This window comes from Protopterus annectens, chromosome 3.part0 (assembly GCF_019279795.1).
Source record: "Protopterus annectens isolate FY-2018-M chromosome 3.part0, PAN1.0, whole genome shotgun sequence".
Taxonomy (NCBI): Eukaryota; Metazoa; Chordata; order Ceratodontiformes; family Protopteridae; genus Protopterus; species Protopterus annectens.
The window spans coordinates 1,617,271,293-1,617,296,618 of NC_056731.1; the positions used below are offsets into that span (position 1 = coordinate 1,617,271,293).

The 25,326-nt window shown below is 43.2% G+C and overlaps 1 protein-coding gene across 1 annotated transcript in view; it reads right to left on the reverse strand.

Annotated features, from left to right (window-relative positions):
• UBR5 (ubiquitin protein ligase E3 component n-recognin 5) overlaps positions 1–25,326 on the reverse strand; it is a 3,965,620-nt gene that overhangs the window by 959,747 nt on the left and 2,980,547 nt on the right. Inside the window, exon 40 of the mRNA XM_044065648.1 lies at positions 5,690–5,947. Coding sequence (XP_043921583.1) covers positions 5,690–5,947 — 258 coding nt within the window. The remainder of the gene's footprint in view (positions 1–5,689; positions 5,948–25,326) is intronic.

A 25,326-nucleotide genomic window follows, 5' to 3' on the forward strand; every position in this document is an offset into this window, starting at 1 on the left:
GTGTGTACTTTACCTGTTCAAAGACTCTGCCAATGTATTTTGCACTGAAGGAATGTAGACTGCCTAAACAATCACGCAATACTGGACACCTAGGTCCCAGACCTGCCAGGCAAGTCTGCAAAGAAGGTAGGACCATGCCCCCCCCCCACATGTCTGTTGATATACCACATCACTGTGGTGTTGGCTGTGAAGATTTTGAGAGGCCATAGAAAAGAGGGAATGCAGAGGCCCTAGAAGAAAAAGAGAATGAAAAGCCTGAAGAACTAAAAGGAGTGCTCTTATCTCCTTTATGTTGATTTAGCTTGACCTCTGATGAGGAGGCCAGAAACCCTGGACCTTGAGGGAACCAAAGCAAGCTCCCCACCCACTGTCCCGAGACATCTGAAAAAAAGTTTCTAAGATGGGACTGGGGGTTGAAAAGGAAGTCCTGGGTTGACAAAAAGCTGATAAATCCACCACTGAAGCTTGAGTTTGTGGCATGGAAGGAAAGTAACTAGCAAATCCAGTGGATAACGGTGCTGAAGCCACACTGACTTTAGTAACCACTGCAGTTTTCTCACACAGAGTTTGGCTATAGATAGCATAGGAATGGCAGAGGCCAAAAATCCTAGAACCCGGAGAAAATCTGGCCTGTGAATGAAATTAGCGGAAGAAGAGACAGAAAAGGGCGATTAGAGAGAGGGCCTTGGGTGGAGGCAGGGATGACTGCATGAGAATGGTCTATCGCCTGCAACCTAGAAAATCATGATCATGAGAAGGAACCAGGATAGATTTCTGAAAGTTTTATGGTAAACCCTAGGCTCTGCATCAGACAGACTGTAAAGTGGAGGTAGTGAAGACTGAATGAGCAGATTGTCCAGATAAAGGAAAGATGTAAACCCCTCTCATCCTGGAAAAGGAAATGACGGCAGTGAAGCATTTGGTGAATACTCTTGGGGCAGTAGAAAGGCCAAAGGGCAAAGCAGAGAAATGAAAATGAAAGTAAAAGGCAGAGAAACATAACTGTTCCTGAAAAGGGAGTGAATTGGGATGCGAAGATAAGCATCATTGAGGTTCAGGGATACTAAGAAATCCTGGGGAAGAAGAAGATGGAACTGGGTGTAAAGGGACAACATCCAGAAGGAAGGGCCCTTCAGAAAGGTGTTGAGCCTCCGAGGATGTGCAAGAAGTTAGATCCATGCCAGCCACTGACAGGGTCATGGAAAAGGAACAGAGACAAAAAAACAGGCTATCCCCTGAGATTTAACCAGCCTCGACAGACATCTGACAAGGCGGGACAGGTGCCGAATCAGACCTGAGTTTTTTGGCCTCTTTTTTGGCAGACATCTGACCTTCGGGATGAGAAGATTCTACCACAGCACCTTGTGCCAACAATTTAAGACACTGGTTGTTCAGGTAAACTGACAAGGAAGACAGATGACTAAGTAGGGTCTTAGGACAAACTCCTGGCAGACAGAATACTGTGCATGGTCGTAAGAAACACCCAAACAGAAGGGACATTACACCCCTGACAATTGTTATGGAGACTCTGCCTCCCACACTGACATTTTCCCTTTCTGGAAGACATGTAAACAAACAAAATGTGAAACTGACATCTTCCCTTTCTGGGAGAAATGTAAATAAACAAAAATAAAAGTGAACACAGGTAAGAAAGAAAGTACAGTTGTGTACACTTACCATAAATGTAGATGTTAGAGTTTATTCACTGTTGCAGTCATCGCATTTGGGCTATCTGCCTGGAGGTAGCCCTCAGTTGGCCTGAATATCAGAGTCTTGGGATTTCTGTGTCGGATTGCTGTCGCTTCTTCCATGACGTCAGGTCATCAGGGGTATAAAACATGCAGCCGACACCATTACATCAGTTTTTCTTGCCCCAGATGTCACATGCCCCCTCAATTGGAAGCAATTACATAGTATGAAACACCTCCAGCAAAAAGAAAATACACATGATATAAAGTGTGCCAAACAAAAAAGATAGATAACAGTAAAGAGAAGGCAGGGGGCTGGAGGGAGGGTAACCAAGACTGCAACGGTGAATACACTCGAACATCTACATTTATGGTAAGTGTATACAACTGTACTATGTTCTTGGTGTTTCACTGCTGCAGTCATCACATTTGGGTTGATTCCCAAAGCTATGGAAGGGTGGAGGCAGTTAAGGAGCATTAGGGCTAGCAATGAGATCCTGTAAGACTGTTGTGGCATATCCAGTTCTGGATTTTGAAACGACAGGCAAGTGGTAATGCTTGGGGAAAGTATATACAGAGCTCCAGGTTGCAGCTTCCAGGATGTCCCCAGTAGGGACTCCTCTGAGAAAAGCAGTAGAGGTAGATGCAGCCCTGGTGGAATGTGTTCTTATCCCCTGTGGGGTAGGTTTTCCATGGTGCATGTAGCAGAAATGGATGCAATGTGCTATTCATTTGTAAATGGTTTGCTTTCAAATGGCCTTACCCCTCTGCCCCTGCAGCAAAGCTGACTAGCAGCTGGTCAGATTTTCTAAGAGGTTTACTCCTGTCCAGATAGAATCCAAGCTGTCTGTGCACATCCAGGGAATGAAATATCCTTTCCCCTTTATTCTGGGGATTAGGGAAAAAAGTAGGCAAATGAATGGACTGGTTCAGAGCCACACTAAATACCGGCTTGGGCATAAATGATGGATTAGTCCTGAGGGAAACCCTGTCTGCATGGAAGATGATGAAGGGTTCCACTGCCATAAGGGTCTGCAGTTCAGGCACTCTTCTTGCAGAAGTGATGGCTAGAAATAAAGCTGTTTTCCAAGAAAGAAATTTCAACTCTGCTCTAGCAGCTGGTTCAAAGAGGGGAAGAGTAAGTTTCTCCAACACAAAGTTTAGGTCCCAGGCTGGAGTGCGAGCTCTCCAGGGGGTCTTAAATATTTGGCCCCTCTAAGGAACTGTTTTAGCAGTGGATGAGAGAAGAGGGGTGGCTCAGTATTATAATGTGTTGATATGGCTGAGGCATAAATCTTAATTGATGAGAAAGATAGGCCCTTGTGGAGCATTTCTGTTAAATAATCTAGAATATGAGGTAAGCTGGGCACCGTTGTGCCCATCCCTTGAACCTGGCTCCAGGAACAGTATCTTTTCCACTTTTCTGAATAGGATTTTCTAGTACTAGGCCTCCTTGCCTCAAGAATGACATCCAGCACCTGCTTACTGAGGGTTGCTAGAGGTGAGCTCAGGGGATTAGAGAGGCTGCAAAGTTCAGGTTTTGAAGCTGAGGGTGCAGAATCTGGCCCGCCTGCTGGGACAGCAAGGAAGGAGTCTGAGGCAGGTGCCATGGTTGTAGCATTGTCAGCCTGCACAAAAGGGGGTACCCAGTGCTGGTGTGGCCAGTCCGGTGTAATCAGAATTGTCTTCGACTTGCCCTGTTTGATCTTTACCAGGACCTTCGAGAGGAGAAGCTGAGGGGGGAAGGCATAAACTGAGGCGCCTTCCCAGGTAAAGGACAAGGCATCCACTTTCCAAGCTTGACAGTAGGGAGTTCTAGTGCAGTACTTTTTCAATTGGTGGTTCTGAGAGGAGACAAACAGAGGGTCTACCTCTAGAGTCCCCCATTTATTCCTCAAGAACTTGAATATTTTGGGTTCCAGTTTCCATTCGTATGGGTCCAAGAGATTTCTGCTTAAGTCGTCTGCCAGTGAATTTAGTCTGCCCGGCGGGAACTGAGCTTGTAGGTTCACTTGGTTGCTCAAGGCTGTGTTCCACAGAGCAATGGCTAGTCTGCAGAGTAGATAGGAATGGATTTCCCCCTGCTTGTTTATGTACCACATAACTGTGGTGTGGTCTGTCTTTACCAATAGTTGTCCTGGAAGAATAAGGTCTTTGAAGGCTGTCAGAGCATTCTGTACAGCTAACATTTCTTTTTGATTGATATGCAGGTACATCTGTATTGGGTTCCATTTGCCCTGAATGCACTGCCCTGCCATGTGAGCACCCCATGCATAGTCTGAGGGTCTGTTGTTAGGGTTTGGGCAGCAGGGGGTAGAATAAAAGGGAGACCCTTGCTGTGGTTGCAGGCCTCTGCCCACCAAAGGAACTCTGCCCTTAGGCAAGGGATGACAGGAATCACTGTTTCCAGGTCCTGAGAATACTGACACCATATACTTTTTAGATACCATTGCAGTTTCCTCATATGCAGTCTTGCATATGGAATTAACAGAATGAAAGAGGCCTTGAACCCCAGGGCTTGCAGGACTTTCCTTGCAGATAGCTGGGTTTTTGTGGCCAGTAGGCTGTCAAACTTGTTTCTCTGGAGTGAGGAATGCCATCTGGGAAGTTGTGTTCAAGCTTGCTCCCAGGAATACTATCTGTTGGCAGGGTACTAGGTGTGCTTTCTCCTCGTTGATGGTGTACCCCAGTGAAGTTAGAAGTTTCTTTACGAATGCCAGGAAATGTAATAGCAAGTCCTGAGACTCTGCCTGAATCAGGCAATCGTCCAAATATGGGTAAATCTGAATATTTCTCTGCCTGCAAAATGCAATGGCTGGAGCTAGGCACTTTGTGAATACCCTGGGCGCGGTAGATAAGCCAAAGGGAAGTGCAGAGAACTGATGGTGCATGGAGCCTGCCCTGAAGCGTAGGTATTTCCTGCAAGATTCCCTTATTGGGATGTGCAGATAAGCTTCTTTTAAGTCTAGGGATGCCAGCCAGGCATCCTTGGTTAGCACAGGAAGAAGCTGTTGGAAGAGTTAGCATTTTGAATTTTGGAACCAGCAGAAAGGTGTTGAGGATAAACTGGTCCAGGATAGGACACCAGGAGTTTTCTTTTCTGGGAAACGGGAAAAGTCTTGAATAGAAACCTTGTCCCCTTTGTTCTGCTGAGACAGGTTGAATAGCCTTGATGCTGAGGGGAGAGAGAACTTGTTTTTGGGCCTCTGCCTACTGGTTTGGGGGGGAGGTCTGGTCATCCACTTGGGAATGGGAGAGATTGGAAGTGGAATCTGTATCCTAGGGAAACTAAGTTTAAAACCCATTTGTCTTGGGTAATGAATTCCCAGTTTTTTGCATGCAGGGCGAGCTTTCCTCCTAAAGGTGCAAGTAGTTGAGCAAGGCTTGGAAGAATTAAGGATAAGTCATTGTGCAATTTTTCCATAGGGAGGTGGCTTACTACTCCCTGCTTTGGAAGTGGGAGCCCCCCACTGCTAAGATCTGTGCATAGCCTGAGATTGAAGTCTTGGTGGTCTGCTGCTCCTGGGTTTGGACTGAGAAGGCCTGGAAGGGGCTGGAAAGGACCAGTTCTTTGAAGGCCAGTGCCTACTGAATCTAGGTGGCTGTACTTGTAAGAAATCTTTAACAGTTCGCATACATTTAGCCTTTTCCTCCTTTCTTTTGAGGACTTCTTCCACTTTGTCCTCAGTGACAGCAGCCCTGTTCTCCTCAGGTCTCCTCTGAAAATGGGCCACTGGCTCAATTGGACTAACTCAGTTAAGAAATGACAAATAAGTAAAATGTATGCCTTTTCACCATGAATTTAAACTTAAAATGTGTCTTAACCCAGTGAACGTACGTACATACATGCATATCTAAATAAATAAAACAAGCCAATAAGTAAATAAACTAAAAATTCCTTCATTAAAACAGAGAATAACAATCTGGTAAAAAATACACTATTTTCTACTTCTGCCAGTGTGCAATGCATAAATACAGATAACCATGCCTGTTTAACTCACCTGATGGGGCAGAGCTGCTAGGAGAAGTGGTATTTGTTGTCCTCTGATTCTGAGTATTACGTACAGCCCACTGCATCGATCGAGGTGCTTGGGCTGCACTGTTTGCATGAGAACTGTTTGTTGTTCTTTCTAGTGGTTCATCTAACATGAAGGCCTCCTGTTCCACATCATCACTTTGACTACTGCTGCTGTCAGAATCACTGGAGTCATTTGACTGAGAATCGTCCTCAGAGAAAAAAGCTGGAACACTGCTAGCACCTGCAAAGGGAAAATAAAATTGAGCTAATAAAACATCAGGGCCAGAAACTCTTCTAAACCTTACAGCAGAAGTAGCTGCTGCTTTAGTACAATATGGTTAGGTAGAACCTCACACAGCTTTAACATATTTATCTTACTAAGAGGTAACACAGTCATGCAGCTTTGAACAGTTTGGTTAAGGACAGGTCTTCCCTTCCTGAAGGTAATAAAGAGTTAATCTGATTCACAAATGCCAATGGACTTGAGTATCAACAACAGGAAAACATGTGATAGACGTACTACACAATGTCTCCCCAGATTTTATGTAATAAGCCTCCCTTTAGAATAAGAAGTTGGTTATTCATTTTCTTGAAATATCACACACACATGTACTATAGTAACTACTGAGCACAGTGTGTAGAGTGCATAAACAGAATTACTACTGTAAATTACTCCTTTAAGCACATAAGGAAAATAAATGTGTCTAAAAAACAAAGAGGAACCTTTTCTGTATAAGGTAGAGAAGTGCTGCCATTGCTTTAAAATAACCACGGTGATTTAAGAGCAGAGATAAACCTTGTATACAACTGAATGGTCTAAACCTGTAGAAAAGCATGTGCCAAACATTGGTGACTAACTGGAAGTATCTGCTGCAGACATACTCTGCTTTAAATATGGAAAGAGAATCATTACGTCTGCATTATGCTACTGTCGTACTGCAAAGTTAAGTGCAGTGTCTTAACTGATGGCAGAGAGCTGCAAAGATTCCAGGATACAGGCAGCACAGTCATGCTGATAAAACAGCCAGTATGTATGTAAAAAAAAAAAAGACACTAACAAAAGCAAAGATGTAAGCATACATTCATAAGATTAGAAACAGTATGCAATACTAGGCTAGAAGTAAATTGTGTCTAGGAAGGTAGCACTTCCTGCTGCTGTAAAGCCCAATGCAAAACATGGCATGACAACAGGGAAATGTTCTACCCACTTTAAAGATTTGTAGTAGCAATGTGAAGAATGCAGCCCTTCTGGTAGACCTCTATCAGTATGAGGAGGGGAACCAGCAAGTGAATATGCCTACAGATATACATCTGCCTAACTTTAAAAGCAGCAGGGGAAGCAACTACCATTCACATTCATTAGGGTATGAGAATCCAACGAAGCCCTGAAGGCACAAATGTTCAGCTACTGATACAGACAGAAGTACACACACTATTTAAAAAGATATGCCAGTTTGCATCTACAACAAGCAGCTTCTAAGACAAGAACGAGTAGAAGGACTGGACTTGCAAAATAAACAGCAGCCTGGGAGTGTTACAAAGCAGACAAAGTGCAGCAAAGCACAGAATAGAAAAGACTGGCACTCTGATTGTGTAGTACTACATAGGATTTCCCTGACTGGTGTGGTTTTGGGCCACCGTGCAGCTTAGCTCTATTGTGCTGAATTGCTGCACATTTACTCCAGAGTATCTATCAACAGATAAGACTGCTGATCCACAAAAAGTCAGGCAGTGTCATCTTAGGAACCAGCTTGGGATTATGAACAAAAGGATGTTGATTCCTAGCTAACGGTACCTACACAGTGAGACTAGCCTGGTAGCAGCCAACAGATGACTCGCCACTATTTATCATTCCTGGCAAACCTGTCTTTTAACCAAGTGCTACTTGATTAGCTACCATATAACCTAATATCAGGGCATCACCCTAAATACTTTATCCATAAATCTTGAATGTCTTATACTAGCATCTTTCTAAACTCCTGAGTACAACCTGCCTTTGCTCTCCACTCTCTGGCAACATCCCTCAATAGCCTGCTCTCATCACCCCATCTGTGGTTATCTTGACTGCATTAGTAGCTGCTTTATGATTACTAACTTTCTCTGCTTCTACTTACTGACGGTATAACTTGCTGAGAGATGTAAATATTTAAGAAACATGGAGGCAAGCCTCGCACATCGGCCTATTAATGTTAAGCATCATATACCCAACAACACTACATCAATCACAGCACAACACTAAAGTGGTAACTTATGCTAAGACTGTGAAGAAAAATCTTCCAAAGCCCACTACAACACACACTAAAAAATTTAGGCCTACACTGCACAAGACAATGCCTACTACTACCCCACTACCACATATTTCAACTCCATACAAATCACCCAGGAGTCAATGAGAAAGAAGGCCTAAGCCTGTTGGGCTCACTAGGTCTGCTTCCTCAAAGAGAAATGTTTTAGTCATAGGTCTCCCTAAAGTTAGGCATACAGATTCTACACCCACCAGAGTGGATAAGAACACTGTGACTGTACGCCACTTGTCCTTTGCCAGGATCTGTGTTGTCACAAGGGTCCTAAGGTCCCTTAAATCAGACAGATATGACTATGACCTACTGGTGGCTCATGTGGGAATGGATAACCTGAAGCCCTCTACCCAACTGGACATGCAGATACATGATGAAACTTGCTGTGTGTGTTACAGAGGCAGGAAAGACAGTGGTCTTGAGTAGTATCTTGCCTTCACCTAGAATGATGCACATGTACGAAAACAAGATAACTGGTTTTATCAGTTGGTTTCATTCTATGGGGATAACTATGTGCAGGCCAGGAAAGAGATGGCAGATAAGCCTTTGTATTTCACCAGAGATGGCTTTTGCATTCTGGTTATAGCCTCTGCTGCCACTATAAGTGCATTTTTAGAGTGTGTCTCCCTAATAAACATTCATGCATAGTAAACTCAAAACCAACTTCAAGAAATATTATGGTGGCACTACTCAATGTAATGAGTCTAAACAGGAAGATGGTAGAATCTGATGCTCTTCAGCAACTCACACACATTCAAATCTGTGTAGTTACCTAACCGTAGTTTCAGTGCAATGACATAACTCCCTATATACCACGGTTTATAGCCTATTGCACCTTCAAGTCCTTGGGCAACTGCAGAGGAGTATCTGTATTTGTCAGAAACACCAACATCTCACTATCAACTTACTCATGACTCTAACCTGGAGCTCCTGGTGATCCAAATCATCCTTAAATTCTACTATTACTCCACTGCTACATACAGACCCAAAAATTCTACTATTACTCCACTGCTAGCTACAGATTCCCATCAATGTTCCACAAGGATCATAGATGTTACCTGAATACTTTTGAGAGGTTAAATATCAAATCAAACACATTCTTGCTACGGGAAGTCAGTTATCTAAACACTGGTTGCTACACAATGCACTGGAGCAATTTGTAAAACCACCCACTAGAGGCTCTAATATCCTTGACCTGGTCTTTACGAACCTAGCCCCTTGTCTATAACCCATCGTGTATCTCCTTGGCCCTGGTAAAAATCTGACCACAATTCACTCATCATTTCTGCAAATGCCTAGGGGTACCACACAACCACTACCAAATGACACTATCACTGGAGACTTCTCAGGGCAAACTGACTTGTAGAAGACCTACATAAAACTCCTAACAATTCCTTGCAAAATAGACACACCTGCGAGGGCTGACACATTTACCAATGATCTTTACCACATCAAAACAGCTGCATAGAAAAGTCCATACTCATTTGTCCTAAATATAATGGTGAAATTAGGAATTGACCTCTCTGGAGGAATTCCTGCAGTAGTACACCATATAACAAAGGAAAACAGTGGAAATGCTGTAAGGAATCTCCATTCCCCCTACCTGAAGTCCACACTGAAATATGCCAGTAAGGAACTTAAGATCACTATTAGGAAAAGGAAAGCAGAATATGAATCTAAGGTTCCTACCTAAGGAAGCTAGAAATCTTTCTTCGGTTATATCAGGACATTAAGGAATACTGTAAAAATGCAGTGAGCTCATCCATAACAGCACATTTCAATTCCAAGGATACACAGCCAATATATTAACAGACAAATTTAAACTTTTCCTCACCTGACCAAATTGCTGTGCCCACTATTCCTAAAAATTAAGTTTTCCTTGGAATAAGTCTCACACTACATGTTCAAAGGCTAAACATAATATTTATATGTGATAAGACAGCATGCAAAGCTGCATCCTCATCAGTGCCAAGTATGCATTATCCCAGTCTCTACTTAAACTGGTCAACTTCAGTCTCTCTAAATGACTTATGCCAGATGCCCGGAGAATAGCCACTGTCACTCTTTTACACAAAGATGGCGCATCTACATACTTAGGTAATTATAGGCCCTTCAGCATTATCTGTAAAGCCATGTAACATATTATGGCAAAACTTACTTATGCAGGCATAAGCAATTTAACTGTTTGTTTTTGTGAAGGCCAGTTTCTGTCTCTTGAACCTAGTAAACTTCTCTGAAAAGGCTACAGAGGCTGTGGACAGTGGTCATACTGTGTATGCTGCTCATCTTGAAATGGACAATGCTTCTGACACTATCACTTATGCTGGTACTATTGAAAAATTAGACAAATTTAATACAATCTCCTGATATTGTACCCTGGATTGCAAACTGACTATACAACAAACCCCAAGTAGTGGAAGTTGCTGGTACTCCCTCTTTGAACATAAAATTGTAACTATTGAGGTACCACAGAGATCTCTACAGGACCTTCATGTGTTTGGCATTTAATTTATAAACATCCAAGCCAACATCCTTGGAGTGTGGTTGACCATAACTACTGACGACTGCAAGCTGGGTTCCATTACCTGATCTTCAACTGATAACAAACTACTCAACAAGGGTTGAAGCATGCACATACTTGGTGCACTGAAAATGGTCTCAAGCTAAATTCATAAAAAGTGCGGTACAGTATTCGGCAAAAAAGCTTCTCTCACCTCACAGAAAATATGTGGTACTTCTCTTCAAAAGGTTAAAGTCATAAGAGACAAGGGTACTTACATGGGCAACTCTCTATTTAATAATCATGTATCCAACATAGTCAGGAAATTCTTCCACCTGTCCCAGTTTCCAAGGAAATATCTTAAAGATTCAAAGGGGTCCTTCATCTACTGCGTCATTCTTCACTTATCAGACTCCTCCAACTACAATACCCCCTTTGATATACACAAAATCCAAGTACACTGCTTAACAAGAAAGGTACCAACAATTTTAAACAAAAAAAGCCTTAAATCCTTTAACTATCCCAACAAATTAGCACAACTCTCCTTATATTCAAGTAGCCTACCACCTGTTCAAAGGTGACCTGTGTGTCTTGCATTTGAACTATGAAAGACCCGATCCTATCTGCCCATACATTTATTTGCAAACCCAGTGGCTCTGCAGATGCCTAAAGTTTACACCAACAAATAAATAAGAATCACTGGACGGATGGGCTCCTAACTCTGGGTATTCCTAGCCTCTGGAATAAGTTACCACTAAACACCAAGCAAAGTACTGATTTATCTGCTTTTAAGGCTAGTTTTGATAATTGAATGGGTAGATATAATTGTAAACCAGAGTTATCAGTAAGGCCTCACTTGATTTGAGAAGTAAGCAAATTAAAGTGCTCATAAAGGAAAAAAAAATATGCCTACTTAAACATGCATGTGACTAACCATCTTATGAGATCACTTGCCTAGTATTGTTCCTACAGAGATCAAGAGAAGGAATCACTAACAGAAAGGGTGTGTTCTAACAGAAGTCAGTTAGAAAGTATGAAATGTTCACAACCTAAGCAGAATTCTAAATGCTTTGTCAAGCTAAAACAGAAAGCCCCAGACATTCATAATTCTAAGCATCAAGTTAGTGCTGTAGAAGAAAAAACAACTGGTAACAAAGATTTCACCTGTGTAATGAAAATGTGTGTGTGTGGCGGGGGGTGGGGTTAGTGAGTGGACAGAGTCCTACATCTACTTATATCAGTGCAAGACAGAAAATACCAAATAAGGGAAGATTCTGGGCAGTGAGTAATTGTAAGACAGTAAAATTAAAAATAAACTGCTCTGAAGTACCCTTTTCAGAGGCACAGTAATGTACAGAAGCAAAAGAAAGCGAGTGGGTGGTGTTCACTAACGTTAAAGGAGTGAAACATGAAAACTGTGTATACTAAGAGACAACACAACCTTGAACAGTTTCATGATGATATTCCTGTTGAGCCAAAATTAAGGAACTTTAAAGCAAAAGGTTCTATGCACATCAGGGTCACAAATAACGGTAAAAAGAAAAAATACACAAGGCAGAGGGAGTGACTCACAGTGAAGTACAGCTGTGTTATACTTACCATAACAGCAGATGTTACACTGATCACTGCTGCAGTATTCCTAACATATGGAATATCACCACTGTCGTTGGCCATAGTACCAAAGCTTTGCCCTCCCAGTACTGTACGCCCAACATGTGATCTGACCTCAAAAGCGTAAGGGTATATAGGCAGATACAAGCATAATTCCTGACACAGTCTCCAAGCAGGCTGCCTGAAGACCCCTGAGACACAAGACTGGTCAGCTAGGAGGGGCATAGCATGAAGTGACAAGAAGCCCCCATTCTAGGATGTTTCTCAGGGGGATAGTAAATAAGGGAGAAAAAAAGGAGAAAGGAGATGATAAAAAGAAAGAGGGGAATGAGGGTGGGAAGGAATACTGCAACAGTGATCAGTAAGACCTCCACTGTTCAGGTTCTTACACAACTGTACTATATTCTGATTGAAATCACTGTTGCAGTATTCTTAACATATGGTTGACTCTCAGAGATAAAGGAAAAGTAAGGGACCAAATAGGACTTAGTGAAAGTAGCTCTGGACCTGGAAAATGCAGCTATCCTGTAGTCCTTAGTGAAAAGGTGTGCAGATAACCAGGTGGTAGCCTCCACTCCATTGTAGAAAGCTCCAGAGGCTGCTTACTGCTTTGGTAGAGAGACCTCAAGAGCAAGGACTTGCCATGTAGAAAGCAACAAAATGAGATAGCCTTAGAGAATCAGCTTGCAATGTCTGGTTGGATACTGGCTGGCCAAGGTTAGAGTCCAAGAAAGAAAACAGTTGATTAGATTTTTGAATGGATTTTGTTTTGTCCAAACGGAATCTTATTTTCCAGAGAATGTAGTATCCTTTCTCTCTGATTATGTGGGTTGGGAAAGAAGGTAGGTAGGTTTAAGGCTTGATTGAGACAACTCATTCACCACCTTAGGTGTAAATGAAGGATTAGTCCTGAGGTCACCCTGTCTTTGTGAAAAATAAGAAAGGAAGGAATTTCCTTGAGTGGCTGAAGCTCCAAAACTCTCCTAACTGAGGTGAGCTCCAGGAGGAGAATAGTTTTCCAAGCAGAGAATTTGAGGTTTGCTGATGTTGCTGGTTCAAAAGGAGGCAAGGTCAGCTTCTCCAGCGGAAAGTTGAGGTCCTGAGTACAGCTAACAGGCGTTCTAGGTGATCTCAGATGCAGTACCCCTTTAAGGAACAACTTGACCTCAGATCTGGAAATAAGTTGGGGAGTGACAGAAAATCAAGTGGAGATAGCTGACCGATGGGCTTTGATGGAAGAATAAGCTAGACTTGTAGGCAACAGCTCACACAATTATTTCAGAATGGAAGGTACCTCGGACTGGCTGGGGTCCTGTCCACTTCTTTGGCACCAAAAGGAGAATCTCTTCCATTTTGCTATGTAAGATTTTTTTTTTTTAAGTAGTGGGCTTCCTGGAAAAAGTACACTTGTATAAAATCTTACCATAACAGTAGATGTCCTTTTCACTGCTGCAGTACTCTTCACCCAGGGTCTCTTGCCAAGGACAGCTTAACATTCAGCCAATATACCAAAGCCTTTAGCTGTTACAGGCGCCGTACACCACATGTATGCTTCCCGGGCATGACACAGGGCATAAAGGTGACATACAGATGCAGATACTCAGAAGTGAAAAAGCCCCGTCAGGAGAAGAATACCCTAAGAGCAAAACAGAACACGTGCACCCAGAAGGAAAAAATAGGGGAGGAAAACAAGAGAAGGGCCCCTCAGTCAGGAGGACAATCACAACACAGGGCAAGAGTCAGGGCAGAGTGGGAAGGAGGGAGGGACCGTACTGCAACAGTACAAAAAAAGACATCTATTGTTATGGTAAGATTTTACACAACTGTACAATGTCCTTCGATATCACTGTTGTGTTATTCTTCACCTTAAGGGAGAGTACAAGGGATCAAGAGGAAGCCTGGGAGGAGGAAGGCACAGAGGAACCCTCCACAAATCCATGCAGAATGGCTCTGGCAAAGCCTGCCCCAGCCTTGGAAATTAACATCAAACTTGTAATGTTAAGTGAAAGTATGAACAGAGGAAACTGAAAACACAGAACTGGGTAAAAACACAAAACTCTAGAAACACCCAAATGGAGTCAGTCCAGCAGCAATAAAAGAAATCACAACACACCAGAGTGATTTAGCGCTTTCATTCACTTTACTTATGGAACTTCTGCAGAAGGCAAACATATTAAACCTGTAGGTTAAAGGGTTTATTGGAAAGAATTCCTAGATCTGGAGGTTATGATGGGTTAGGACCCTTGGGAACATTTCCCTGTCAGAAATGTAAACAGTGCAGGTTTGTGTATCCAGGTAGTCAGTATTTATTCAAACATAGGAGTTTTGAATATATACCCAAGTGCAGGTATACTTGTCAAAGTAAGGGACTAGTATATTTGGCTGTCTGTAGTTCCTGCGACTGTTGGTAACATTAGGTTGCCGTACTAGTGAGCATGTTAAAGCCATCAAATGCTCTGATCATAATAATGCTTTAGCCAAGCACAGCAAAGAATGTACATGTTTTAAAATTTTTTATTTTTTAGTGCTTGAAAAAGTTGACACGAAGTTGTTTGTACAAGAGTTAAACAATTATTTAGAATTTTTAGAGTTGAAATGGCAAATTTTCCTGAGGGGAGATTCATTTCCAATGATTAACGAGACAATTTCCATCAAAAGTTATTTAAAATATTTATATGTTTAATACACTGTAATTTTTATATGAAAACATATGGTGGCACTTTAAAGCTTTTAACAAGCCTAAGTGGTTCAAGATGCTGTTTTTTTTATTTAAATTATCTGAATTGTTCAATATATACGTAACATGATTTTTAATATGTTTGTATTCTGAAGAAGTTCCATAAGCAATGTGAACGAAAGTGCTAAATCACTCTGGTGTGTTGTATTTTTTATTGCTGTTGGACTGGCTCCATTTGGGTGTTTATAAAGTATGAACAGAGGACTAAATAGCAGCCTCAAGGGTGGAATTGGTATCCAGACCCTTGAAAATGGCGCCAGAGGAGGCAACTGCCCTAGTAGAATGTGACTTGACACACGAGGAAAGCCATTTGCCATAAAAAGAACAACAAAATGGCTTCAGAAATCCAGGAGGAGATGGTTTGCTTAAACACAGCCAAACCCAAAGTCCTGGGATGAAAAGCAACAAAGAGCTGCTCAGAGTTGCAAATAATTATTATTCTTTCTAAATAATATCCAAGCTATCTATGCAAATCCAAGGTGTGAAGCAACTTCTCACTGGCAGACTGTAGAAAATGAAAAAAGGAAGGTACTTGAATAGACTGATTAAGGGAAAACTCACTGACCACCTTGGGCATAAAAGAGGGATACGTATGGGGAGATTGCCCTTCTCTGTGGAAAACTAAGAAAGGAGGAATGGTCATGATAGCTTGAAGTTCAGAAACTCTTTTGGCTGAAGAGCCAAAAAGCAGAACAGTCTTCCAAATACAATGCTGTAAGGAAACTGAAGAAGCAGGCTCAAAAATAGCAGGAGTCAATTTTCCATGGACAAAACTGGGGTTCCAGGAAGGCAGAATTGGCTAACTGGGAGGCCTGACATGAAGGATTCCTTTAAGACATTGATTGACTTCAAATCTAGAGGCCACAGGAGGATTCAAGGGCAGACAAGCAGAAATTGCTGACAGGCAAGCTTTAACTGAAGAACATGCCAACCCCGCATGGAGCAGATCACACAAATAACAGAGAACAATAGTAACCTTCACAGACAGGGGATCCTGATAGAAAGAGAGGAACCAGACAGAAAATTGTTTCCATTTGAAAAAATATGATTGGTTTCCTGGCATCCTGCAGAATCTGAAGCAAGTTCCCAGGAAAGAGGTAGCTGAACAGGATCACAACGTTAACACCCACAGTGTCAGATGAAGAGTGGAAACGTGAGGATGGATAAGAGATCCCTTGTCTTGTGTGAGAAGATCCATCAGGTGAGATAAAGTACAGTTTTGCACCTACCATAAATGTAGATGTTCGAGTGTACACCCTGCTGCAGTCATCACACTTGGGTTATCCTGTTGTCAGGCGGTCCCGCAGTCGGCCAGAATTCCAAAGTCTTAGTCCGGCATCGGTTGCTGTCGCTTCTTCCCTGACGTCAGTGCGACAGGGGTATATATATAATGCATCCAACGCCATTTTCTTCAGTTTTTCTTGGCCCAGATGTCAGGTGCCCCCCAAAAGGTGGTCAGTAATTAGTACCAAATTAAGTAATTTTTGCACAAACACAAAATCCCTCCAGCTATAAGCAAATACATCAGGAAGGTATTGTAGAGATTTAGCCAGTTAGATCAGAGGGGATGGAGGGAAGGTAACCTGGACTGCAGCAGGGTGTACACTCGAACATCTACATTTATGGTAGGTACAAAACTGTACTATGTTCATCGTGTTACCCTGCTGCAGTCATCACACTTGGGTAGACTCCCAAAGCTAAGGATGGGTGGAGGAGTTATAGAGGGTTAGAGGAGGCTAGAAGGCCCTGCAGAACTGCAGTGGCGAAGCCAGCTCTAGTCTTAAGAGTAAAGAGGTAAGTGATAGTGTTTGGTAAAGGTGTGTACTGAACTCCAAGTTGCAGCTTCCAAAATCTCCTTGGTTGGAACCCCCCTGAGGAAGGCTGTAGATGTAGATGTTGCCCTGGTATAGTGGGGCCTAATGGTAGCAGGAACTGGTTTTCCATGATGGGTATAGCAAAAACTAATGCAATGTCCTATCCATTTGGAAATGGTTTGTTTTGATATAGCCTTCCCTTGTGAAGCTGTAGCATAGGATACAGAGAGCTGGTCAGATTTTCTGAAAGCCTTAGTTTTATCCAAGTAGTAACAAAGTTGCCTGTGAATGTCCAAGGAATGCAGGAGCCTTTTTCCTTTGTTCTGTGGATTTGGGAAGAAGGTGGGTAAGTGGATGGTTTAATTTAAAGCCACACTGGAAACCACCTTAGGCATGAAGGAAGGATTAGTTCGTAGAGAAACTCTGTCTTGATAGAAAATGAGGAAAGGTTCCACTGCCATTAGTGCCTGTAGCTCTGAGACTCTTCTAGCTGAAGTTATTGCTAGCAGCAGGGCAGTCTTCCATGATAGAAACTGTAGATCTGCAGAGAAAGCTGGTTCAAAGGGAGGTAGCGCAAGTTTTTCCAGAACAAAATTGAGGTCCCATGTTGGTGTGGGTGCTCTCCTGGGGGGCCTAATGTTTTTTGCCCCTCTGAGAAACTGCCTTAGAAGTGGATGCGAAAATAAGGGTGGATCCATGTTGTAGTGGGCTGAAATAGCTGATGCGTGGATTTTAATGGAAGAAAAAGAAAGTCCTTTGTGCAACATCTCAGTTAAATACTGTAGAATCTGAGGCATGAGAGGCTGAAGTATGTTTTGGCCTTTAGCTTGGTTCCAGACGCAAAACCTTTTCCATTTACCCGAATAGGCCTTCCTGGTGCTGGGCCTCCAAGCTTCCAGAACAACATCCATAACTGCTTGGGAAAGAGGAGCTGGCTGGATGCTTAGGTGATTTGCCATGCAGCCAGATTTAAGGTTTTGAGCTGGCTGTGAAGAATCTGATTGTTTTGTTGTGTGAGCAAATGGGCAATTTGTGGTAAAATCCAAGGTGGGCCCTGGGCCATATTCCTCAATAGTGGGTACCAGTGCTGGCATGGACAGTCTGGGGCTATGAGTATCAGTCATGGTCTCTCCTTTCTGACTTTCAGAAGCACCTTTGTGAGGAGAGGCAATGGAAAGAAGACATATACTGTCAGGTTTTTCCAACTGAATGAGAGTGCGTCCACTTTCTAAGCTTGATGGTGCAGTGCCTTGTACAAAATTTTGTTAGTTGATAGTTTTGAGGACTGGCAAACAGGTCTATATGTCTGGAAGGCCCCATTTTTGAGTTATCATTGCAAATACTTGTGGATCCAGTTTCCACTTGTGGGGATCCATGATGTTTCTGCTGAGGTCGTCTGCCAATGTGTTCTTTTTTCCTGGCAGGACTTGAGCTTGTAACTGAACTTGGTAAGCCAGAGCTGTGTTCCACAAGGTCATTGCTTGCCTGCATAGAGGGTAGGAGTGTGTACCCCCTTGTTTGTTTATGTACCACATTACTGTGGTGCTGTCCGTCCCTATTGTAAGTTGTCCTGGATGTAATAGATTTTTGAAGGCTGTCAGAGCATTCTGTACAGCTAGCATCTCATTTTGATTGATGTGCAGATTCCTTTGATCTGCAGTCCATATGCCTTGAACGCACTGTCCTGCCATGTGTGCCCCCCAGGCGTAGTCCGATGCATCTGTTGTCATAGTTTGCCTGGCTGGGGGCAAGGTGAAAGGCTGACCCTTGTTGAGGTGACATGCCTGTGACCACCATAGAAACTCCTGTTGTAGGCAGGGAATGAGAGATATTATTGTGTCCAAGCTGTGGCTGTGTTGAGACCATACGCTTTTTAGGTACCACTGTAATTTCCTCATATGCAGCTTTGCAAATGGTATTAGTAGTATGCAAGATGCCATGAAGCCCACGGCTTGCAGAATTTTTCTTGCAGGTAGTTGGGTCTTTGTTGCCATTGTTTTGAAATATTGAGTCAGCTGTAGTTGTTTGTCTGGCGTCAGGTAAGCCTTCTGGGCCGTTGTATTCAAGCTGGCACCCAGGAATGTCATTTTGCGAGGGTACTAGTTTTGATTTCTTTTCGTTTACTGTGTACCCCAGGCAACTTAGAAGATGTTTTACAAAAGCCAGATGTTGTAAGAGGATGTCCTTGCTTTCTGCTTGAATGAGGCAGTCGTCCAGGTATGGGTATATCTGAATTCCTCTTTGTCTGCAGTATGCAATTACTGGTGCCAGGCAGTTTGTGAAGACCCTGGGCGCAGTAGATAAGCCAAAGGGCAGTGCAGAGAATTGGTAATGGGTTGAACCTGCAATGAAGCGGAGGTATCTTCTGCAACTTTGTCTGATAGGGACATGCAGGTATGTCTCCTTGAGGTGCAACGTTACTAGCCATGCTTTCTTGCCCAACATGGGAAGAAGCTGCTGTAGTGTTAGCATCTTGAATTTGGGTACTTGTAAGAAGGTGTTTAGAACTGAAAGGTCCAGAATTGGTCTCCAGGCATTGTCCTTTCTGGGAACTAGAAAGAGTCTCAAGTAAAATCCTTGGCCTTGCTCTCGAGTAGGTTTACCAGTTGAATGGCTCTCATGTCCATGAGAGCTGTAATTGTGGCAGGTTTGGCATTCCTCTTTTCATTGGCAAGGTGTGAAAATGGAATCTGTATCCTTGTGAAATTATGTCTAGGACCCATTTGTCCTTTGTGACAATGTGCCAGTAGTCTGAAAAAAGTGCGAGTTTTCCTCCCAAGGGGGCTGTTGTTGGCCAGATGAGGTGCAAGTCATTGAGTTTGCCTTCTGGTAGTCTGGGACCTGTCTTCTCTTCTCTTCTGTGTTGCAGTGCCCCATTGTCGAGGTTTGTAATGGCCTTGTGGTTGTCCTCTGCCTCTTGGACGTCTGTATTTACCCCTCTGTGGTCTGTCAGTAGCTGGAAAGGACCAATTCTTTGTTGGCCAATTTCTGCTGAAGCGAGGGGGCTGTACCTGTAGAAAATTTTTGACTGTCTGCATAGATTTTGCCTTATCCTCCATTTTCTTTAAGACTTATTCTGCTTTAACTCCAAAAAGAACATCCTGTTGTAAGGGAGCATCTAGAAGTTTTGCTTTAACATGATCAGGCAGAGTTTGTTCCTTTAACCAAGCATGCCTACGTATAACAGACCCAGTGACAGCTGCTCTGCAGGAAGCCTCCAAAGAATCAAACCCACATTGTAAAGTATGTTTGCCCACATGTTCAATTGCATGCAAGAGATCCTGCATTTCTTTCAATTCAGACTGCTGAGGGAGTGTGTTCATTTTTTGTTTTAACTGAGACATTAGAAATTGCTGATATTTTAGCATGTGGAATTGGCAATTTAGTGCCCTCATAGTTAGAGTGGCTGAGGTGTAAACCTTTTTCCCCCACCTGTCTAGTGCTCTGGAGTCCCTTTCAGAGAGTACAGGATTTTTTGCCATAGAAGCCTTAGCCCCTTTGGGACCCTGGGAGATGGTCTCTGGATCAGCAGCAGGGCTTTTATAAAGGAATTTGTGGGAATCAGGCACTCTATAGTATCTGTCAGGTTTGGCTGGAGCAGGAGGCAAAGAATCTAGGTTCAAACTGGATTCTAAGTAAACATCATCCACAATGTCTAAAACTGGGGGGATGGCAAGTGGTCTGTGCTGGGGGAGTAAAAGAAACTCTCTGAGCCTTTTCTTCGAGTCAGAGTAGTCCTGACCTTCCCAGTGAAAATGTTCCCTCATAGTGTGTAAAATTTCCCCAAAGGAGTAGTCTTCAGGAGGAGAAGCTGAGGGAATAGAATCCTCAGCATCAGAATCTTCATAAGGGGAGAAGGAGTAATCTTGGTCCTCAGAGGAGCCTGAGGAAATAAATACTTGTTCAGTGGAGGCATAATCTTCCTCTTGTCTAGGCCTTTTGTCGGGTGGGGGTTGGGAACCCCTGATTAGAGAGATCAAATCTTCAGCCATTTTGAGCATCTGTTTCTTAGGCATGGGGCCTTGAACTGGAGACTGAAGTGCAGTCTTTTTAGGTTTAATAGGAGTCTTAGTCTTAGGATAAGATTTTATGGTGAGCGTCGTCAGTCTGAAGATGCCTTCAGAAACCGAAGGTGTTTCTGCAGTACTGACATCTTTATCAGCAGTGTCGTCGGTAGGGGATAAACAAAATGGCTGTGCCGGCCTAGTACTTTCCGACAAAAGCTCCGAAGCGGTCTCGGGTTCCAGATCTGCGGTAGTCAAAGGCTGCGTCGGAGCCTCACTGAAGACCGGTGAACCGGAGACTGGACAAGCCGAGGCCTCGGAGTCTGGCTTGGGTCTAGGCTGCCTGTCCTTATCCTTGCGTTTTTTGTGCACGCCGGTAGTCGGTTGCTCCGACAGCACAGTGTAGTTAAATTTTCTACAGAAGTAGTGTCGCGTGAAGTCAAAGCGTCTTTTAATAGTACGCTTATTAAACCTAGCACAAAAAACGACAACCACTGACGTTGTGGTCTGGGCCTAGGCAAGGTATGCAGTAAGAATGAAAATCCTCATGAGGTATTTGCTTCCCACAAGAAATACAATTGTTAACTTTTTCTGACATCGGTCTGAGGCAAGAAAAGTTTCCCCAATGGGGTTCTTAGCTTTACTGAAGACTTCAGATCTGAAATTCGACTTCAAAAATCTCAGGAGTCGGCCGACCGGCACTTGCGAACTGCTTCTGCTTCGGGCACCGCATGGCAAGAAAGACTGAAAAAAATGGCGTCGAATGCATTATATATACCCCTGGCGCACTGACGTCAGGGAAGAAGCGACAGCAACCGACGCCGGACCAAGACTTTGGGATTCCGGCCGACTGCGGGACCGCCTGACGACAGGATAACCCAAGTGTGATGACTGCAGCAGGGTAACACGATGAACATCTTGTGGTTTTTGCCCTTGGCCAAGTGAGAAAGAATGGGGAACCAATGCTGGCTGGGCCAAAAGGGAGTCACTAGCAAGATTTTGGGAGAGTTCTGCCTGATCTTGTGCAAGTCTCATGGTAACAGAGGAAGGGGAGGGAAGGCATACAGAAACATCCCCATCCAACGAAAAGACAGGGTGTCCACTTTCCAAGCCAGAGGACTTGGGACTACGGAACAGAAGAGAGGAAGTTTTCTGTTCAGAGTAGAGGCAAAAACATCTACTTGAGGAATACCCCACTGACAATGTTGCAGGAACACATCTCTGTGAAGCAACTATTCGTGACCTTGTGTGCTGGACCTGCTCAAGGAGTCTGCCACTAAAGTACTCTCAGAGGGAAAGCATCACTTAATACTGGATAGCTAGATCCCAGACCTGAAGAGCTAGTCTGCAAAGAAGACAGGACCTTGTGTCCTTTGCTTGCTGACACACCGCATCATTGTGGTATTTTCTTTGAACACTTTGAGGGGCCTGAAAAGGAAAAAGTGAAAAAAGCCTGAAGAGACAGAAGCAAAGCCCTCATCTTCCTTATTACTAATGTGGTCCGACTTCTAATGAGGAAGCCAGAGACCCTGAAACTTGTGAAGGAGACAGGAGGCACCCCACCCCGTCTGAGGCATCTGTAAAATGCTCCTGAGTTAGAACTGGAGCTTGAAAAGGAAGCGCTAAGTTGAGTGAAAGTTGATAAATCTACCACTGAAGCACGAGCTTGCGAGAGGGAAGGAAAGGTACTGGGAAGTCCAGGGGGAGCAGGAAAAAAAAAAAAAAAAAAAAAAAAAATTATATATATATATATATATATATATATATATATATATATATATATATATATATATATATATATATATGCATGTAGTTTAGAACACAAAAAATATACCTCCAACTAAAAGCAAATACACCAAAAAGGCTTTTGAGCATAGTAAAAGAAAAAAAGAGGTATAATAAGGGAGAAATAGGGGGCTGGCAGGTGGGTAACCCGGACAGCAACAGTGAATACACTCGAAAATCTACATTTATGGTGAGTATACACAACTGTACTATGTTCTTCGTGTTTCACTGTTGCATTCATTACATTTGGGTAGAATCCCAAAGCTATGGTTGGGAGGATGGAATTATACAGCATTAGGAGCAGCTATAAGGCCCTGCAGGACAGCAGTGGCAAAGCATGCTCTGGATTTAGAGAAGAGAAGTAAATGGTAATGTTTGGTGAACGTATGAACTGAGCTCCAAGTAGCAGCTTCTAGAATGTCTCTGGTAGGAACTCCTCTGAGAAAGGCTGCAGAAGTAGATGCAGCACTGGTGGAATGTGATCTGATCCCCCCGGGGACAGGTTTACAATGGTGTATGTAGCAGAAACAAATACAATGGCTTATCCATTGTGAAATTGTCTGCTTTGAAATAGCCTTTCCCTCTGTCCCTGCAGCAAATGCCACCAGTAATTGCTCAGATTTTCTTAGAGATTTTTTCCTGTTTAAGTAGAATCTTAGTTGCCTGTGTACATCCAATGAATGCAGAATCTGCTCCCCCTTGTTCTGTGGATTTGGGGAAAAATTTGGCAGATGAATGGTCTGATTAAGAGCCACAATGGATACCACCTTAGGCATAAAGGATGGATTAGTCCTGATGGACATCCTGTCCGGATAAAAGATAATGAAAGGTTCCACTGCTATGAGGGCCTGTAGTTCCGAAATCCTTCTAGCTGAAGTGACTGCTAAAAGAAAAGCTGTCTTCCAAGAGATAAATTTTATGTCTGCAGTAACAGCTGGTTCAAAAGGAGGTAGGGTGAATTTTTCCAGCACAAAGTTGAGGTCCCATGCAGGAGTTGGTGCTCTCCTGGGAGGTCTCAGATTTTTGGCCCCTCTGAGGTACTGCTTTAGCAGGGGATGAGAAAAAAGGGGAGGCTCTGTGTTGTAATGGGCTGAAATGGCAGAGGCATGGATTTTTATAGAAGAAAAAGATACGCCCTTATGAAGCATCTTAGTGTATTGCAGAATCTGAGGAATACTGGGCATTGCTGTGTTTATTCCTTGTGCTTGGTTCCAGGCACAGAATCTTTTCCATTTATCAGCATAAGATTTTCTAGTACTAGGCCTTCTTGCCTCCAAAATGACATCCATCACAGGTTTACTGAGAGATTTGACTGGCGAAATTAGTTGATTAGCCATGCTGTAAGATTCAGAGTTTGGAGCTGAGTGTGCAGAATTTGATAGTGCTGCTGAGACAGTAGATAAGGTGTCTGAGGCAGGTACCACAGAGAAAGGTGTGACATATTGCGTAGAAGCGGGTACCAGTGCTGGCGAGGCCAGTCTGGAGCAATCAGAATCATTTTCGTTTTTTCCTGTCTGACTTTTAGTAAAACCTTGGAAAGCAGAGGCAAAGGGGTAAGGTGGGACTGATAGGTTTTTCCAGCTGAAGGATAGAGCATCCACTTTCCAAGCTTTTTTGTGATGAATTCTTGTGCAAAATTTGTCCAACTGATAGTTTTGGGGAGAGGCAAAAAGATCTATGTCTGGGCTCCTCCATTTTTGTGTCAACATGCTGAAGATTAGTGCATCCAGTCTCCATTCTTGTGGGTCCATAAGATTTCTGCTTAGTTCGTCTGCCAGAGTATTTTCCTTTCCTGGCAGGAATTGAGCTTGTAGATGTATTTGGTAAGTCAAGGCTGTGTTTCACAAGGCCATGGCTAGTCTGCAAAGGGGGTAGGAGTGGGTACCCCCCCTGCTTGTTTATGTACCACATAACTGTGGTGTTGTCCGTCTTTATCAGTAGTTGTCCTGGATGAAGAAAGTCCTTGAAGGCTGTCTGAGCATTCTGTACAGCTAGCATTTCTTTCTGGTTGATATGTAGGTGCATTTGATTTGTGCTCCATTTGCCCTGAATGCATCTCCCTTCCAGATGGTCCTCCCCAAGCAAAATCTGATGAGTCTGTAGTCAGGGTTTGGGTGGCAGGGGGAGGAATGAATTACAGTCCCTTGTTTCGGTGACAGGCCTCTGCCCACCATAGGAGCTCCTGTTGCAGGCAAGGAATGATAGGAATAATTATTTCCAGGCTGTGACAATATTGACTCCATAAGTTTTTTAGGTACCATTGAAGTGTCCTCATATGCAGTCTTGCATATGGAATTAGAAGAATGCAGGAAGCCATGAAATCCAAGGCCTGCAGAATTTGTCTTGCAGATAGCTGGGTTTTTGTGGCCACTTGTTTGAAGTATGTCATCAACTGAATTTGTTTGTCTGGCGTGAGGTAAGCCATCTGGGCAGTTGTATTCTAGCTTGCACCCAGGAATGTAATTATTTGAGAGGGTACCAGTTGTGATTTCTTTTCATTTATGGTGTACCCTAGGCATGTTAGAAGCCTTTTTACAAACGTCAGATGCTGTAGAAGAGTGTCCTTGTTTTCTGCCTGAATTAGACAATTGTCCAGATAAGGATAAATTTTAATGTTTCTTTATCTGCAAAATGCAATTACTGGTGCCAGGCACTTTGTGAAGACCCTGGGTGCAGTAGATAAGCCAAAGGGCAGTGCAGAGAACTGGTAATGCAAATAGCCTGCTTTGAAGCGGAGGTATCTTCTGCAAGATTCCCCGATTGGGATATGCAGGTAAGCCTCTTAAGTCTAGAGTTACAAACCATGCATCCTTGCCCAGCATAAGCAGTAACTGTTGCAGAGTCAGCATCTTGAATTTTGGAATGTCCAGGA